The sequence below is a fragment of the Littorina saxatilis genome, linkage group LG13 (genome assembly GCF_037325665.1).
Source record: "Littorina saxatilis isolate snail1 linkage group LG13, US_GU_Lsax_2.0, whole genome shotgun sequence".
Lineage (NCBI taxonomy): Eukaryota > Metazoa > Mollusca > Gastropoda > Littorinimorpha > Littorinidae > Littorina > Littorina saxatilis.
The window spans coordinates 41493067-41510094 of NC_090257.1; the positions used below are offsets into that span (position 1 = coordinate 41493067).

General features: G+C 43.2%; 1 protein-coding gene across 1 annotated transcript in view; it reads left to right on the forward strand.

The window, feature by feature from the left end:
* Positions 1-17028, forward strand: part of LOC138945764 (dynein axonemal heavy chain 2-like) — a 218479-nt gene that overhangs the window by 63177 nt on the left and 138274 nt on the right. Inside the window, exons 22-26 of the mRNA XM_070317273.1 lie at positions 379-579; positions 988-1144; positions 2602-2691; positions 3131-3379; positions 6296-6457. Of these exons, the coding sequence (XP_070173374.1) occupies positions 379-579; positions 988-1144; positions 2602-2691; positions 3131-3379; positions 6296-6457 (859 nt within the window). The remainder of the gene's footprint in view (positions 1-378; positions 580-987; positions 1145-2601; positions 2692-3130; positions 3380-6295; positions 6458-17028) is intronic.

The following is a 17028-nucleotide window of genomic DNA, read 5'->3' on the forward strand; positions in this document are numbered from 1 at the left end:
AGCATGCAGGCGTACGAGACGGTGCTGAACAAGAACAATGACATATTGTGTATTGTGTGTGACGTCGTCTTGGCATCCAGGTACGCGGAGGTGGCGAACAGCGTGCAGGCGTACGAGAAGGTGCTGAACAAGAACAATCACATATTGTGTATTGTGTGTGACGTCGTCTTGGCATCCAGGTACGCGGAGGTGGCGAACAGCGTGCAGGCGTACGAGACGGTGCTGAACAAGAACAATCACATTATTGTGTATTGTGTGTGACGTTGTCTTCGCATCCAGGTACGCGGAGGTGGCGAACAGCGTGCAGGCGTACGAGACGGTGCTGAACAAGAACAATGACATATTGTGTATTGTGTGTGACGTTGTCTTGGCATCCAGGTACGCGGAGGTGGCGAACAACGTGCAGGCGTACGAGACGGTGCTGAACATCCAGTTCGTGCTGCTGGACTGCTCACCGCTGAAGGCGTCCATCGTGGCGCACTGCCAGGAGTGGCAGAACAAGTTCACCTCCCTCCTGCACGAGATGGCCACCACGGAGCTGCACGAGCTCAACAACTACCTCGTCAAAAACGGGAAACAGTGAGCAATGATGATCGTGTTTGCCACTCCCTGAACACGCTTGCACGTAACGCGCACACACATGCTCACACACACGGACGCACACACACACACACACACACACACACACACACACACACGCACACACACACGGACGCACACACACACACACACGCACACACACACATACACACACACACACAAACACGCACGCACACACACAGACTCACGCACATACACACACACACTCAAACACAGACTCCACGCACATACACACACTCAAACACACACACACACACACACACACACACACACACACACACAAACACAAGGTTCGAACACTCAACCCTTCCGTAATAGAGGCCAGCGTTATGTCCACCAGGCCATTGCGCCCGTCTTTGAGTAGTAAGTCAGTGTGTGCGGTGACAGGATCATGACGCCGCCCAAGACCCTGGATGAATACGCAGAGAGCCTCAAGCTGCAGGAGAAGCTGAGGAACGAGAAGGCCGACATCCAGCTGAGGTTTGAACCCCTGGCCGAACAGTTCCTCATCATGGACAAGTACGAAGTCAGCGTCGACCAAGAGGTGAGCAGTTATTTCGCTCTTCGATGTCTGATTTTGTTTGGGCTAGGGAACGAGGAATGGGAGAGGGGGTACTGAAAGATACAGTTTCTTAACATGGACTAGTATTGAGTGCTTAGCGACCGTGATGTAAGTAGTCTATGTTCCTTGAGATGTTGTGTTTGCTTCGGTAACCAAGTGCACGAAACGCTCGAATAACCTTTGGAGGCATAGCCAATCAAACAGGAGGGAGTTCGGGCTAACCAAACAGCCCTGTAAAATCAGCTTGTGAACTCTGAGGTTAGCAAGAGAATACCAGGTGACAACAGCCGCCAGACCCTATCATATACAGCTCTCCACATCTCACAGATGTGCTGTCTGCCGGCGTACCAGAAACGTAGATCTACTTTAAATAGCTCACGCTCAAGGCAGGGATACAACTCCGTCAATGCTGACGAGGCTGCCTTGAAGGGTAGACTACTGCGTCACCCTGCTACACTGTTTTGCTTGGTTGGGGTAGGGTTCATCATACACAGCACCAGCTCATCAATGCTTCCTTGTCGTATGTAAATAGAGAATACTACATGGCTTGCTGTGTCGTACAAGATTTACACGAGGTTTTTTTTTAATATTGAACTGCGAGCGAAAGTGAGCTGTTCACTATTTGAAAAAGCAACGAGTGTAAATCTGGTACGAAACAGCAAGCCATGTAGTATTCTGTTTATCCTACATACTGTACTTACGTGTATTTTACTGAAAATGTCCTGCAGTCGAGGCAGCTTGTTTTGGAACCTCGATCTCTTCTAAAGCCTCGTGCAATCTATTACGTCAAAGCAAAGAAACGTCACTCTGAAAGTGTGGCGTGACGTGTTAGTTCTAAAGATTCATCGAGGGTAATTAGTGAGCACAATTTTTGTTTCTATAATGACGTTTGTCTCGGTGACTTTGGCATCATAAGCAGTGGAAAAACAGGTCCCTGCCAGACTTGCTTGACATGATCTCATTTAGGCTACATGATATACACACGTGTGATTTGAACGATTATTATCTCACGGGTGTCTCTCTCACGTATGTAGGATAAAAACACGTTCGGCATATCGCCCTCAACGTCATTACCTGGCAGTCCGTCTTTCAAGTGTACTACACAGATGTTATGGCTCTGAACCTTAAACCAGCTCGGATCCCCTATTCATCAAGTTGCAGACTTATCATTTGACTCGCGCTGGCTTTGAAGTACATTGTCCTTAGAAAAAAAGACATTGTCAAAATGAAATTTGATGTTTCGTTTTCTTTTGATGCAAAGGTTTTGTTCGCGGTTATATGTTAAAAACCCTTTTGATGCTGCCTCTTTTAAGATCTGTGCTGGGTATACTCCGTGAGCATCTAAGCAACTGTCTTTTTAATTTACCTTCATTTCAATTCATGACAAGACTTTCAGGCTGACCTTGGCTTGTAGATGACCAGACCGACTTTGTTTGCAGGATGTGATTCTGCAGTCAGACCTGGGCAACGTGTGGTTCAGATATCAAGAGCAGCTCATCGCTGCGGACGATATGCTGCTGCAGAAGAAGGTGAGTCCTCACTGTATTACACCGAGTACTAATTTCAAACTTGTGTTTCTTTTGCTAAGCGAGACGTCAGAATAACAGGATAGTTCCTGAGAGGAAACGGAGCTCGATGTTGAAGAATCTGTTATTGTGGTTTATGCTTGATGCAAAACTGACATGAATTATTTTCGCTCAAAAGTGGGCAAAATACATGGACGGGACAGATCTGCCTCCTAGGACCATGGGAATTCTAGGCAGAATTACCCGTAAAGGGAAGTTTTGGGACTGATGAACGAAAAAGCAAGCTATTCAGTATAAATATTCAACAAAATATGCAAATAGCGATTTCTTTCAGGCACGACACCAAAACTGCTACTGTTGCCAATCCCTTTGTTTCTCAAACCTGTAAATAGCACTCTGCCAAATGTGATCAAGCTTGCCACACGTTTCCTCGTGTCTCCAGGACCACTTCAAGACGGGCCTGATGGTGCAGTCGGATGAGCTGAAGAAGGAGGCGCAGAAGGCGGTGGAGGAGTACATGACCAAGGGCCCCTTCACCTCGGACAGGACTCCACAGCAAGCCCTGGCCTCCATCGCCGAGATGCGCGCCGTGCTGAACGCGCTCAAGGAACAGGAAGCCATCATCCGCAAGGGGCTCGGCATGTTCAAGATCGACCACCCCTTGTCCAGGGAGCTACAGCTGCTCGAGAGGGTGGGCACTTTTCGTTTAAACACTTCAAAATATTATTTGTTTGGTTTTGTGAATCGTAAAATGAGAATCGTTAATCTGTAGATCTTCTTTTTGTTCCGTCGTCTGTCTCCTTCTTTTTTCTGTGTTTTGTGCCTGAGGAAGACCCTAGTGGTCAAAACGTCGTGCTTTGTTATTCGTATCGTCTTCGTCTAACACGTAAGTACAGTATTGTTTGGTCTTTTTATTTTAGTTTTTATTCAGCTAAATAACAAAGAACAATGCCACATACAACCAAATTAAACAAATGGAGTACAACAAGCTACGCTTAGGAGCGTGCTCTTCAAAAAACAATATAATATTTTAGTTGAAAGAGAAAATGTAAGTTTTACGCCCTCACGGAAAGCCATTAGGGGCATTTACACGGAAAAACCCGGCTTTGTATGAAAATAAAACATAAAAATGCAGGGGGGGGGGGGGGGGGGGGTTGTAGACAGCTGGCTGCCGGCTGCTAGAGGAGACCTGAAATGGGCCAGGGACCGAGTTGGGTCGTCTTGGGTCAGTGCTGAAATGGTTCCTTTATTGGCTGTTGGCCGAACGGACACCCGGGCTTCATATTTTTGCATGCATGTATTCGTGTTTCCAAGGCCTGAGGCTTTCGCTGCTCGCTGCTTGCAGCAGACCCAGCACAGCACAGATCCACTTCTATTTTGGTTGGGAATTATTGTTACGTTTTATACGTCAGCCGGAGTGGCATAGTGGTTAGAGCTCATGCCTCTTACGCTGGTGGTCGTAGGTTCTTCTTCTTCATCTGTGTGCATGGGCTGAAACTCCCACGTACGCTCGTGTTTTTTGCAGCCATACGCCGCTTTCGGGGAAGCATGCTGGGTATTTTTTAGTGTTTCTAGAATCTCGCTCCCTTACGACCCAAAATGATCATGGGACTACCTTGACCTTGACCTTTGCCATTTGTTATAGCTCTTCGTTTTCAAGTGGGAAAGGGAGGGTGTATCAGGAAGAAAATAAGAGTGAGCCTGTGGTATACGGTGTGGGAGCTTCCAACATTTCTGTTTGTTGCATTCAGATAATACAGTTTTATTGAATTGAATTGAATTGACTTGAAAGTTGTAGATTATACCGCAACATGCACCAAGCTCTGTGACTGCAAAGAGGTGCTCCAAATGCGATATCATGTTACAGAGTTTACATATGTACATGTATGTCAAAACTGAGAGCGTCAAAAAAACAAAAAAACAGCAACTCAGTTCATTCAGTGCTGTACTTGTAAATCTAGCAGACCGGTTTGTTGAAAGTTGAATTTAGTTTGTTGTGTAGTGTGTCTTTTTGACTCACATGCGAAGCAAAAGTGAGTCTATGTACTCACCCGAGTCGTCCGTCCGTCCGTCCGTCCGGACGTCCGTCCGTCCGTCCGGACGTCCGTCCGGAAAACTTTAACGTTGGATATTTCTTGGACACTATTCAGTCTATCAGTACCAAATTTGGCAAGATGGTGTATGATGACAAGGCCCCAAAAAACATACATAGCATCTTGACCTTGCTTCAAGGTCAAGGTCGCAGGGGCTATAAATGTTGTCTAAAAAACAGCTATTTTTCCCATTTTCTCTGAAGTTTTTGAGATTGAATACCTCACCTATATATGATATATAGGGCAAAGTAAGCCCCATCTTTTGATGCCAGTTTGGTTTACCTTGCTTCAAGGTCAAGGTCACAGGAGCTCTTCAAAGTTGGATTGTATACATATTTTGAAGTGACCTTGACCCTGAACTATGGAAGATAACTGTTTCAAACTTAAAAATTATGTGGGGCACATGTTATGCTTTCATCATGAGACACATTTGGTCACATATGATCAAGGTCAAGGTCACTTTGACCCTTATGAAATGTGACCAAAATAAGGTAGTGAACCACTAAAAGTGACCATATCTCATGGTAGAAAGAGCCAATAAGCACCATTGTACTTCCTATTTCTTGAATTAACAGCTTTGTGTTGCATGACCTTGGATGACCTTGACCTTGGGTCAAGGTCACATGTAGTTTGGTAGGAAAAATGTGTAAAGCAGTTCTTAGTGCATGATGTCATTGCTAGGTTTAGTTATTTGACCTTGACCTTGAAGGTCAAGGTCATGTAAAGGTCAAGGTCAAGCATGTGAGTCGTATGGGCTTTGCCCTTCTTGTTTGCACTGCTTGTAGAATAGTCAAACTGTTGTTATTGTTGTTGTTGTTGTTGGTGTTGTTGTTGTTGTTGTTGTTGTTGTTGTCCTCTTTGGCCTTCTCCTCCACCTCCCCTCTTCCTCCTTCTTCTTAATTGAGGAAAACGTGAATGTTCAGACAATGCAAAGTGGGGGGGGGGGGGGGTAGCCCAGTTGGTAGCGCACTGGGTTTATGATCCTAGGGTCACGGATTCGAATCAACGCCAGGACGGACACGGGTCAACTTTATGTGCAGGCTCAGAGACCGTATCTATGTCCCATTCCCGTGTCACTGTCACCACAGTTGTACGTAAAAGACCTCGGCCATTCTGCCAGAAGTGCAGGAGGCTTATTACACCTAAACACGCACACACCGGGGTAGCGCGACTCTTGTTGCTGCTAGCTTTCCACTGGGAGGAAGCGCCCCTCATTTCCTATCAATAAGATACTAAAGTACCCGGGTCATTGACCGAGTTTTAACTATGACACTGACGCCTTTGATATCTGAGAGGAAACTGTGTGCAGGTCATAAAACCAGAAACATATTACTAGAGAGGGACTGTTTTTTTTCTTTGTATAGCGATGTTGGTACATCTTCTTGTACCCTTCTTTAGCCCATACACAAGGCGATACCGGTCAGTAGAACACAGGGGTAAAAGTTAAGAAACAAAGTTGCGCCATGTAGTCCCGAAAGTACGGTAAATTAACTGCAATGAATGTGTGTTGTCAGGAGCTGGACACGATCGAGGGTGTGTGGAACCTGTCCCTGGACTGGGAGACCATGTACAACACCTGGAAGACCACCCAGTTCGCCGACATCAAGACCATCGAGATGGAGTACGAAAGCAACAACACCTACAAGAAAATAGCCAAGTACAGCAAGGATCTCAGGGTAAGTAAAGCCTCAGTTTCATTGGGACAAGTCCACTTGACGAAAGCTCACTGCACGAGGCTTTGCTACTGACTTTTCCGTAAAAAGAATTGGCGAAGTCTTCTCGAAGTCCACTTGACGAAAGCTCACTGCACGAGGCTTTGCTACTGACTTTTCTGTAAAAAGAATTGGCGAAGTCTTCTCGAAGTCCACTTGACGAAAGCTCACTGCACGAGGCTTTGCTACTGACTTTTCTGTAAAAAGAATTGGCGAAGTCTTCTCGAAGTCCACTTGACGAAAGCTCACTGCACGAGGCTTTGCTACTGACTTTTCTGTAAAAAGAATTGGCGAAGTCTTCTCGAAGTCCACTTGACGAAAGCTCACTGCACGAGGCTTTGCTACTGACTTTTCTGTAAAAAGAATTGGCGAAGTCTTCTCGAAGTCCACTTGACGAAAGCTCACTGCACGAGGCTTTGCTACTGACTTTTCTGTAAAAAGAATTGGCGAAGTCTTCTCGAAGTCCACTTGACGAAAGCTCACTGCACGAGGCTTTGCTACTGACTTTTCTGTACAAAGAATTGGCGAAGTCTTCACGAAGTCAACTTGACGAAAGCTCACTGCACGAGGCTTTGCTACTGACTTTTCTGTAAAAAGAATTGGCGAAGTCTTCACGAAGTCAACTTGACGAAAGCTCACTGCACGAGGCTTTGCTACTGAATTTTCTGTAAAAAGAATTGGCGAAGTCTTCGCTAAGTCAACTTTGGGCTCAATCAAGGACAGTCCTAAGTGCGGATTTTCAAACTATATAGATAAACAAGTCGCGTAAGGCGAAAATACAATATTTAGTCAAGTAGCTGTCGAACTCACAGAATGAAACTGAACGCAATGCCATTTTTCAGCAAGACCAGTCGCGTAAGGCGAAAATACAATATTTAGTCAAGTAGCTGTCGAACTCACAGAATGAAACTGAACGCAATGCCATTTTTCAGCAAGACCGTATAGCCTACTCGTAGCATCGTCAGTCCACCGCTCATGGCAAAGGCAGTGAAATTGACAAGAAGAGCGGGGTAGTAGTTGCGCTAAGAAGGATAGCACGCTTTTCTGTACCTCTCTTTGTTTTAACTTTCTGAGCGTGTTTTTAATCCAAACATATCATATCTATACGTTTTTGGAATCAGGAACCGACAAGGAATAAGATGAAAGTGTTTTTAAATTGATTTGGACAATTTAATTTTGATAATAATTTTTATATATTTAATTTTCAGAGCTTGTTTTTAATCCGAATATAACATATTTATATGTTTTTGGAATCAGCAAATGATGGAGAATAAGATAAACGTAAATTTGGATCGTTTTATAAATTTTTATTTTTTTTTACAATTTTCAGATTTTTAATGACCAAAGTCATTAATTAATTTTTAAGCCACCAAGCTGAAATGCAATACCGAAGTCCGGGCTTCGTCGAAGATTACTTGACCAAAATTTCAACTAATTTGGTTGAAAAATGAGGGCGTGACAGTGCCGCCTCAACTTTCACGAAAAGCCGGATATGACGTCATCAAAGACATTTATCAAAAAAATTGAAAAAAACGTTCGGGGATTTCATACCCAGGAACTCTCATGTCAAATTTCATAAAGATCGGTCCAGTAGTTTAGTCTGAATCGCTCTACACACACACACACACACACACACACACACGCACACACGCACGCACATACACCACGACCCTCGTTTCGATTCCCCCTCGATGTTAAAATATTTAGTCAAAACTTGACTAAATATAAAAAGAGACTGACCGACTTTTTTGCTGACGCACAAATTTCAAAGTGTCCAAGAAACTAACTGACTCTGGTCGAATCTAGCTGATAGTCGGGTAGCTGAAATCTGTAGCTTGCCAAAAAAATGGGACGCTAAACGTTGAGGGTTACAAGCATCCACCTGGTCTCAATGGAGAGTCTGGACGTGGAGTAGTGTAGTCTAGGTAGGTGGACATTCTGAATTTGGTTTGTTTGGCCGCCATGACACTTTTCAAAATGGCCGCCTGAAAATCTTATGCGGGCCATATCTCACGTGTTATATGGACTAAAGTGACAAACTAAAGGGCTACATATATGTATATTGACATGAAGAATTCAAATATGCAAGAATAAACATGATCTAAGTAGGTGGACATTCTGAATTTGGATATTATGGCCGCCATGACACTTTTCAAAATGGCCGCCACAATCTACATTTTTCTTCATATCTCAGCTTATATTTGGGATAACTCAAAAACATGGAGTCAATTCCTATGTTTTGCATGATGACAAAGTCAATGGTGGCATAAAAAATAACCCTAACATTCACATTTCCTTACAAAAATTAAATATGTGACAAAATAGCTCTGTGCGATGTACGAATTTAGTAAGTATTATCTTTCTGAATTTGCTATCTTAGACAATGCCATATCAGCGTCCAAGAGTTTACTCCATATTGCTTTGGAGAACAACAAATTGAAATCAATGATGACAAGAAAATGCAATCATTGGGTGATGATATAAACTGAAAATTGTAATACTTCTGAAACACCAATGATACTATATAGCATAATTATCATGCTAATTATGCACTTTCAGTACACAACAACTCTGACTCTTCAATACACAAGAACAATGTCAAATACCATAGTACAACATGATGCACAAACGTTTATGCATTACACTCGTTAGGTCTTCCCTTTTTTAGCAATGAACATGTCAATGATGGCACAATGATGGGTATGTAACATTATAAGAAACGATTTGTCGCTTCTGGATCACTAAGTATGACAGGCTACATGCCTCCATGGAAACAGAACAATAGTTTCTCAGGCACAAAGTGGTATTTCAAGGCTTAGTTGCGTAGCCCTGCCAAAGTGTGTGGGTTTCTGCAGTCTTTGCATCGGCATGCTCTTGTGCATCCCTGTCCACTGGACCAACATCTGCAGCGTCTTGTAGAACAAGATGTGCAGCCACAATCTATGAGCTCGAGAAAACGTTGTCTTGTGTCAGTTGTGGGTGCACGACTCAGCAGGATGGGCTCAATCACGTCGCCAGTCTCCTTCGTGACCAGCTTCCATCCACTGTTGACAACAGCCGGTAGGTGTGGCTTAGTTTCCAGAGCCCGCCTCCACACAAGTGCCTGGTAGTGAGATTTCTTGATGTGTAGGTTCAAAGCATCTTGTGTGTGGGGGGGGGGGAAGTTCTCAAGCGTTTTCTTCACGCTGTGGAACACGTCGCATCGCAGCGGCTGTGTGGACGTGTGCTGGGTGTTCGGGTTGTAGAGTTTGCACACAAATGATTCTGCATCCATGAGCACTTCCTCATCAGGAAAGTCTTCCATGCCAAGTCTTTGGAGAAGATGGGGATTGTCGAGGAAAACATTCCATGCAGATTTCTTCCCAATGCCAGTAAACTGGCTGGTGCTGTCAGAACCTGTGATTGCATGGAATGCCAGCAATGATTCTCTTTGTTGGTCAGTGATGTTAATTTGATGCACAGGCACAAAGTGCTTCTTCCGGGGTGTTCCTGTTTGCATCCACACAAAGATACTGAGCTGTGGTTGGTGAGCGACAAGTAGAACGAGAACATCAGTGTCACGGCTGACGATGACTACTTGTGGATATCCTTGTTCTCTTGCTTCTTTGGCATGAAGAAGCATTCTGGTATCTGCCTCTTCATGCTCAGCAGATGACAGATGTGTGACATCTCTGTCAGATGACGACCAGACCTTTTCGGCATCAGAAAAGCCACCGCTCAGCACCAGCTCTTTTCCAGGCTCATTCCTGAAATTCTTTGCCAGCTCTTCGCAAAGGAAGTTGGCCAAGCTGGCCTTGTTCTCCTCCAATAGTATGAATCTGTCCCATTTGCCTAGAGCTTGAGTGCGTGACAGTACATTCCTTCTTATCCCTTTCTTGCCGTCCGTTCTCTTGCCTCGAGTCGTCGATTTGATTGTTTGTTTGATGTACCTGTCAAAGACCAAGTCAACTCTGGTGCAGGAGTGTGAGAAGTACTTGTCAACGTGTTCTACAACATGGTCACTCCACTCTCCTAAAGTCTTTGCTCCCATCCGATTCCCCAAGACTTGTATCATCGCCATCCCATCAACTATGGTGCAGGTTGTGCTTGGAGCTGGAGCAGCATTCTGTGGCAAATTTTGCTGAAGTATTTTGGCCAAATCAGCTTTGTTTCTTGGCAGTCGCAATCTGCAGTCAGCACTTGCTAGCGAGAGAGGCACTCCACAAAGCTCTCGTTCCAACATCTTGTTGATGTCAACATCCCGTCCTGCTTCCATAGCTGTTATCACACGTCTGAACAAGTCCCTGTCGGCTCTGAGGGCAACAGTTTTCTCCTTTCCAGTGTTGACTTGAAGTGTGTACATGCTCTCCAAGGTGCAGAGTTTCTTGGTTTTGATTCTGTCATGGAAAAGAGTCTCTTTCAGGACAAATCTTTTCTGCACAAACTCTGAGATGACTTTCCTGTTTCCTCTGCTGTTAGCAAGTCATGTTTCACAACATCACTTGCAACGCCACAAGTTGTGAGTGAAATCAGGTCTGGTGATGGGTGAGCAAAGGGGTTGAATGTCTGAAACAAGTTGATGAGTTTCTGTAGATCATCTGGATCCTGTTTCAACCTCTTTTTTCGGAAGTCCTTGTGTGCACAGTCGTGCTCGTCATCTTCATCAGCAGCACTAGACAGGCCAAACATGGCCTGAGTGTCCTTAGCCAGCTGAGACCTTGCGCTGTGTTTCACTTGTGTGTAAATTTGTCTGTACAGGAAGTGTGTGTGTGTGTGTGTGTGTGTGTGTGTGTGTGTGTGTGAATATGTGAAAGCGCATCCTCCTGTATCTGTGCATATTTCATCAGATCTCACTTACTTGGCAATTGCATCACATTGCTACAGACTGGAACCCCCCTTTTAAGACCCCCCCCCCAATTAAATTACATATCTTATCCCAATTCATATAAAGCATCTGTAACACACAAAAAATAAGCCGATTAATGCTCCGGTCAGATTGTCATTAAATGTTTGACTGAATCACCCTGAAAGAAACCCCATTGATTTAAATTGGCATTATATTGCTTCTATTAAAATGCGATCATGTACTGCTGGTAATTTGGCTGTTATTTTGAGCATGTACATGATTAGGCACAACAATGACTTTCTTTATTCTTTCTTTATTTGGTGTTTAACGTCGTTTTCAACCACGAAGGTTATATCGCGACGAACAACAATGACTGAAAAACGCGAGAATTTCACGCAGAATGGACATATTTTTCGAAGTAATCATACAATGCACTACTTAGATCATGTTTATTCTTGCATATTTGAATTCTTCATGTCAAAATACATATATATAGCCCTTTAGTTTGTCACTTTAGTCCATATAACACGTGAGATATGGCCCGCATAAGATTTTCAGGCGGCCATTTTGAAAAGTGTCATGGCGGCCAAACAAACCACATTCAGAATGTCCACCTCCCTAGACTACACTACTCCACGTCCAGACTCTCCATTGAGACCAGGTGGATGCTTGTAACCCTCAACGTTTAGCATGTTGCACTTTTCTGAACTCAGCTACCCGACTATGAGAGACTGTCTAACAGGGTGCTTGAACATTAGTATGTGTGTGACAGGTTCACGCAGTAGTCCCCCTTTCACAGTAGCAGCTCTGCACTGTCAGACTTGTCTCCCAGCTTTGAGCGTGAGCTATTTATAGTAGCTCTACGTTTCTCGTGTGTCAGTAGACAGCTGACACCTGTCAGATGTAGAGAACTGTTTGTGAAAGCATCTGGCTGTTGTTGTCTCCTCATTGCTCATTTGACTTTGGAGTGGGATTTGAACGCATGCCACTTTCAACCCCTGACTCAGTTTATAAACTCGAACAGAAATATCCTGCCAAATACCCCAAATGAAAAATTAAGCTATCTTTTAAGTTTTAATAAAGACCTTGGGTGGCAAGGTCCCAAACTTATCGCTGGACTTGTGCACACGCACCCACTTGGTCAGAATACAGAATACAGAATACAGTATTTATTGAGCCAAGTGACATTAAAAAACATTTAAAGCACAAGGAATTTCGCGTAGTGTTGGTAAAATCACGCACACACACACACCCACACACACACTGACACACACACACACACGCCCACACAAACACTGACATACACACCAACACACACACGCCCACACTACAGCAGTCACGATCACACCATCACACGCAGGGCAGACATGAGCTAAAACAAATGACAATCATCTATTAAAAGAAAATGTACAAAGAGTGGTCTAAGATGCTGGTGGAAGGGTCTACAGGCACGTTTCATGATATTGAGGATTGCAGTTTCCCTCTCACACACAATATTCCAAAATAATAAATAGTCAAACAGGGGCCAAAAAACAGTTTGCACCAAGAGTTCAACTTTTTATCTATCCAAAACAGTAAAAAAAAATATATGAACATTCGTATTTCCAAGATGATTGGCGTTTCAAGACGCTATATCCTAAAACCCCCAAAACATGCTTTTACAACTTCAGTGCATAATAACTGCCCAAAGGTGCTGTTTAAAGCAACCTTTGATAATAATTTTTAACATACTCCTTGAACACATTAATAAAAACGGTTAACTTGCAAATAAAGGGACAGTATTGATCAGAACAATGGTAAGATAAAGGATGCTACTTATATTTTGTACATTTTTTATCTTTATCGTTTCCTGTAGACCTCAGAAGTTCTAACCAGCTTAAGAAATCATTCTAAAATCGAAAAACAAACATCTATACAGTTTGTACGCAAAGTAGATTGATATTTGACACAGTCACACAGACATACGTGGGCTATGGGGCAACCCTACCCCCTAAATTTGAAAACGGGGTCAATTTCTTAACTGCATGCATTCAGCAAAACAATCCCTAAAAATTTATTTTTTTCACAAATGAACTTATGACTTTAGAAAAGCATTCAAAAATGCATATATACAACGCTTTTTCTTTGGTCCCAATTCAAGGGGGTGTGCTATTCTCAGGTAACACTGTGAACGCTCAAATGAGACTTGGTCACATGTCAAAATAGTAATCCCCCCTGTTGTTCATGGTTCGTTGGTGGGATTTTTTTTTATCTGAGCCATTGGCAAGCATGAAATGTCATCAACATTAGGAAAGACATAGTATCTCCCATTGTCTTTTGCGCGCAAACACTTCACACAGATCTCCTCTCGATCTGGCCCATCGGGGAAATGGGTTGACTTGGGGATGATCACCGCCCTGTATCTCTCCACCTTTCCATCCATGCTGACAAAGTCAGCGGTCACAAAGTCCCCAACTTGAATGTCTCACTGTGGGACAAAGAACCTGGTTTTCACGACTGGCACCACGCGGCATCCCGTGGCGTGTTGTGGGTAGACGTCCATTGATTTTGATAATAATTTTTATATTTTTAATTTTCAGACCTTGTTTTTAATCCGAATATAACATATTTATATGTTTTTGGAATCAGAAAATGATGAAGAATAAGATGAACGTACATTTAGATCGTTTTATAAAAAAATAATTTTAATTACAATTTTCAGATTTTTAATGACCAAAGTCATAAGCTAATATTTACGCCACCAAGCTGAAATGCAATACCGAAGTCCGGCCTTTGTCGAAGATTGCTTGGCCAAAATTTCAATCAATTTGATTGAAAAATGAGGGTGTGACAGTGCCGCCTCAACTTTTAAAAAAAAGCCGGATATGACGTCATGAAAGACATTTATCGAAAAACTGAAAAAAACGTCCGGGGATATCATACCCAGTAACTCTCATGTCAAATTTCATAAAGATCGGTCCAGTAGTTTACTCTCAATCGCTCTACACACACACACGCACACACACACACACACACACACTCACACACACACACACAGACACACATACACCACGACCCTCGTCTCGATTCCCCCTCTATGTTAAACATTTAGTCAAAACTTGACTAAATGTAAAAAGAAAAAAAAAATTCAAAAAAATGGGATAGCGGCGAAACGGGATTGCGCCAAAATGGGATGCGGTAGTAAAATGACGCTTGGCTTGTTAAATGTCGCCAAAATGGGACGGCGGCAAAACGGGATTGCACGTAAATGGGATATTGCGCGAATTATAAACGAAGGAGTAGGCCCTAAGTTTCTCGTACGAGATGTTTACTGGGAGTAAATATTTGGGGAGTAAAAATTTAGTTCCTTGTGAGTTCTTTTTTCGTACAAGATTTTTACTGGAAGTTTACTCCGTCCGAGTCAATTTTTCGTGGAGTAAAAATTTTGTGTTACACCGGTTCATGACCGTTGTGGTAACGAGCGCACATTGTTGTCTCTATATATTGTGTTCCTACGAATCGAAAGTACGATCGCCAAGCCAGTCTGTCATTGAAGGCAACGTTCGATATTTCCGTCTGTCAGCGTTGCCAACGTTCGACAGATTTTACTACTGTTACTCACAAACTTTCAATTTACACAATGAAATGCCAATAACATGTACACACAAGAATGGGAGACGAAGGGAAAACCTACTAGCGATTGAAATTATGCAAACGAACTCACAAATCCCTCACTTTCCGAATGCAAACGCTGCAAATCCGTATGCGTGCGTCGCTGTGCCGAACGTTGGGTTGACGAACGTTGCTGACAGACGCAACAAAACTTGATCAAAAGGCACTAAAAACGATTAAATGTTTTACTCACTGGGTATCGCATTCCTCTTTTTCTTCCTGCAGACGATATGAAGCGGTTGAAACGTCGTTTCCGATTAAAGGCTCGGTTATTTCCGTTAAAAACGAAGTTTGCCGAACGTGTGATTCAGTCTACAGACACCGGTCGGATCACAACAAAAATGTTCATTCTTTGCGATTTTGTGATACTGTTGATGATATACCTGCTTTCCAGTGAAGAACATCAATAAAATGATGTTCACAAGCAAGAATAACAGACAAAAGCACGCGATGTGTAAAATTAGGCTTTGCTTTGCAAACAAAGCACGTGTTTTTTTTACTGACAGACACTTTCGGTGGTGATTGAAAATTTTTCCAGAAACGGTTTTATGCTCCCATTTGATATTGTTTCCCTATTTTCTCTAGTCAGAGACTAACCTTGTGTATTAATTGAATTAATAACCCCATTATCATAAGTTTTGTGTGTTATTTTTGTGTCTGTTGAATCACACTTTGAGATGGGGTCATGTGACAGAAGGAAATGGTGTCTGTCAGGATTCACACGTTCGCTTCGAAAAACGCGCTCAAATAATTGCTCAAACACAAACATTTTAGCTTTTATTTATTTTTTTGTATTGCAAATACCATACTTACTCATGCCAAGCAGAAAAAATGATGAAAATCAACACAGTAAGCAAGTAATTTGAAGGCAAAGTTTACACACATCAAAGAGTCTGATTACCGTGAAACCTGCCTACACAGAATACAATATTATAATCTAATGCATAGTTAGAACTAGCCCATCCCCTGGATATGGAGAGATATTATTGCAACTAACGCCATTGCTTCTCATAGCTACTTTATATTTTTATCAGACCCTTTTAAGAATACCCTTTTATATCCAAGTATCTCTTATTACCACTTTTAATTAGATGAGCGAGAGTGTGCGGGGGGTCGGAGGGTGGTGAACCACAGTACATAAAGGGAAAGTTTGTGTGCGCGCCTGTGTGTGTTTTTAATCTAAGACAAATGTCGACAATGTTTTTACAGAGTGACGTTAAATAAACGATTTTATTGTCATCATCAATTTCCTCGTATGGACTTGTGATCAAAAGGTCGCTGGTTCGAATCCGGGCCGTGACGGACACGGGTCAACTTTATGTGCAGACCCAGAGACGGTATCCATCTCCCACCCCCGTGTCACCACAGTGGCACGTAACAGACCTCGGTCATTCTGCCATAAGTGCAGATGGCTGATTCCACCTAAACACGCATACACTTGTGTATCTCATCTAAAGTCGGGTTAAAACCCAGGAACATGACCCTAATGGCTTTGCCGTGAGGGCGTAAAACTTGAATTTCTCTCTCTCCTCGTATGCTCTTGCAGATGTTTGCGTTCAGCAATAGCAGTTTTGTATGGGGCTATTACTGTAGCCCGAACTCTCTCCTCTTTGACTGCCTTTGCCTCCAAAGGTCATTCAATGAGCGCTTCTGGGGTGATAACGCGAGACAACTCCTGTGATCTTGGCGCGAGGTGGCGCCAGTTACCAGCCGAAAGAAAGAAGGGGCATAACCTCACCAGAACCGACCATTGTCTGTTTACCGTATAAAATGCACGACTTACACACGAACTGTTGCCAAACCGATATGCTATTTGGGACCAATGCAAGTTTTTGTTCCTTTCTCGTGTGATCTTGCCGCGAGGTGGCACCAGTTACCAGCCAAAAGAAAGAGGGGGCATAACCTCACCAGAACCGCCAATTGCTTCGTGCACTTTTACATGTAGAACCCAGTTTCCGACAGCTGGATGGGCTCTGTGTCCCAATGATAACTAACCAGTAAGCTGATGAATGCGCAGAGTGAAATTGAATGTGATGGACCGAAAATCATATATACACTG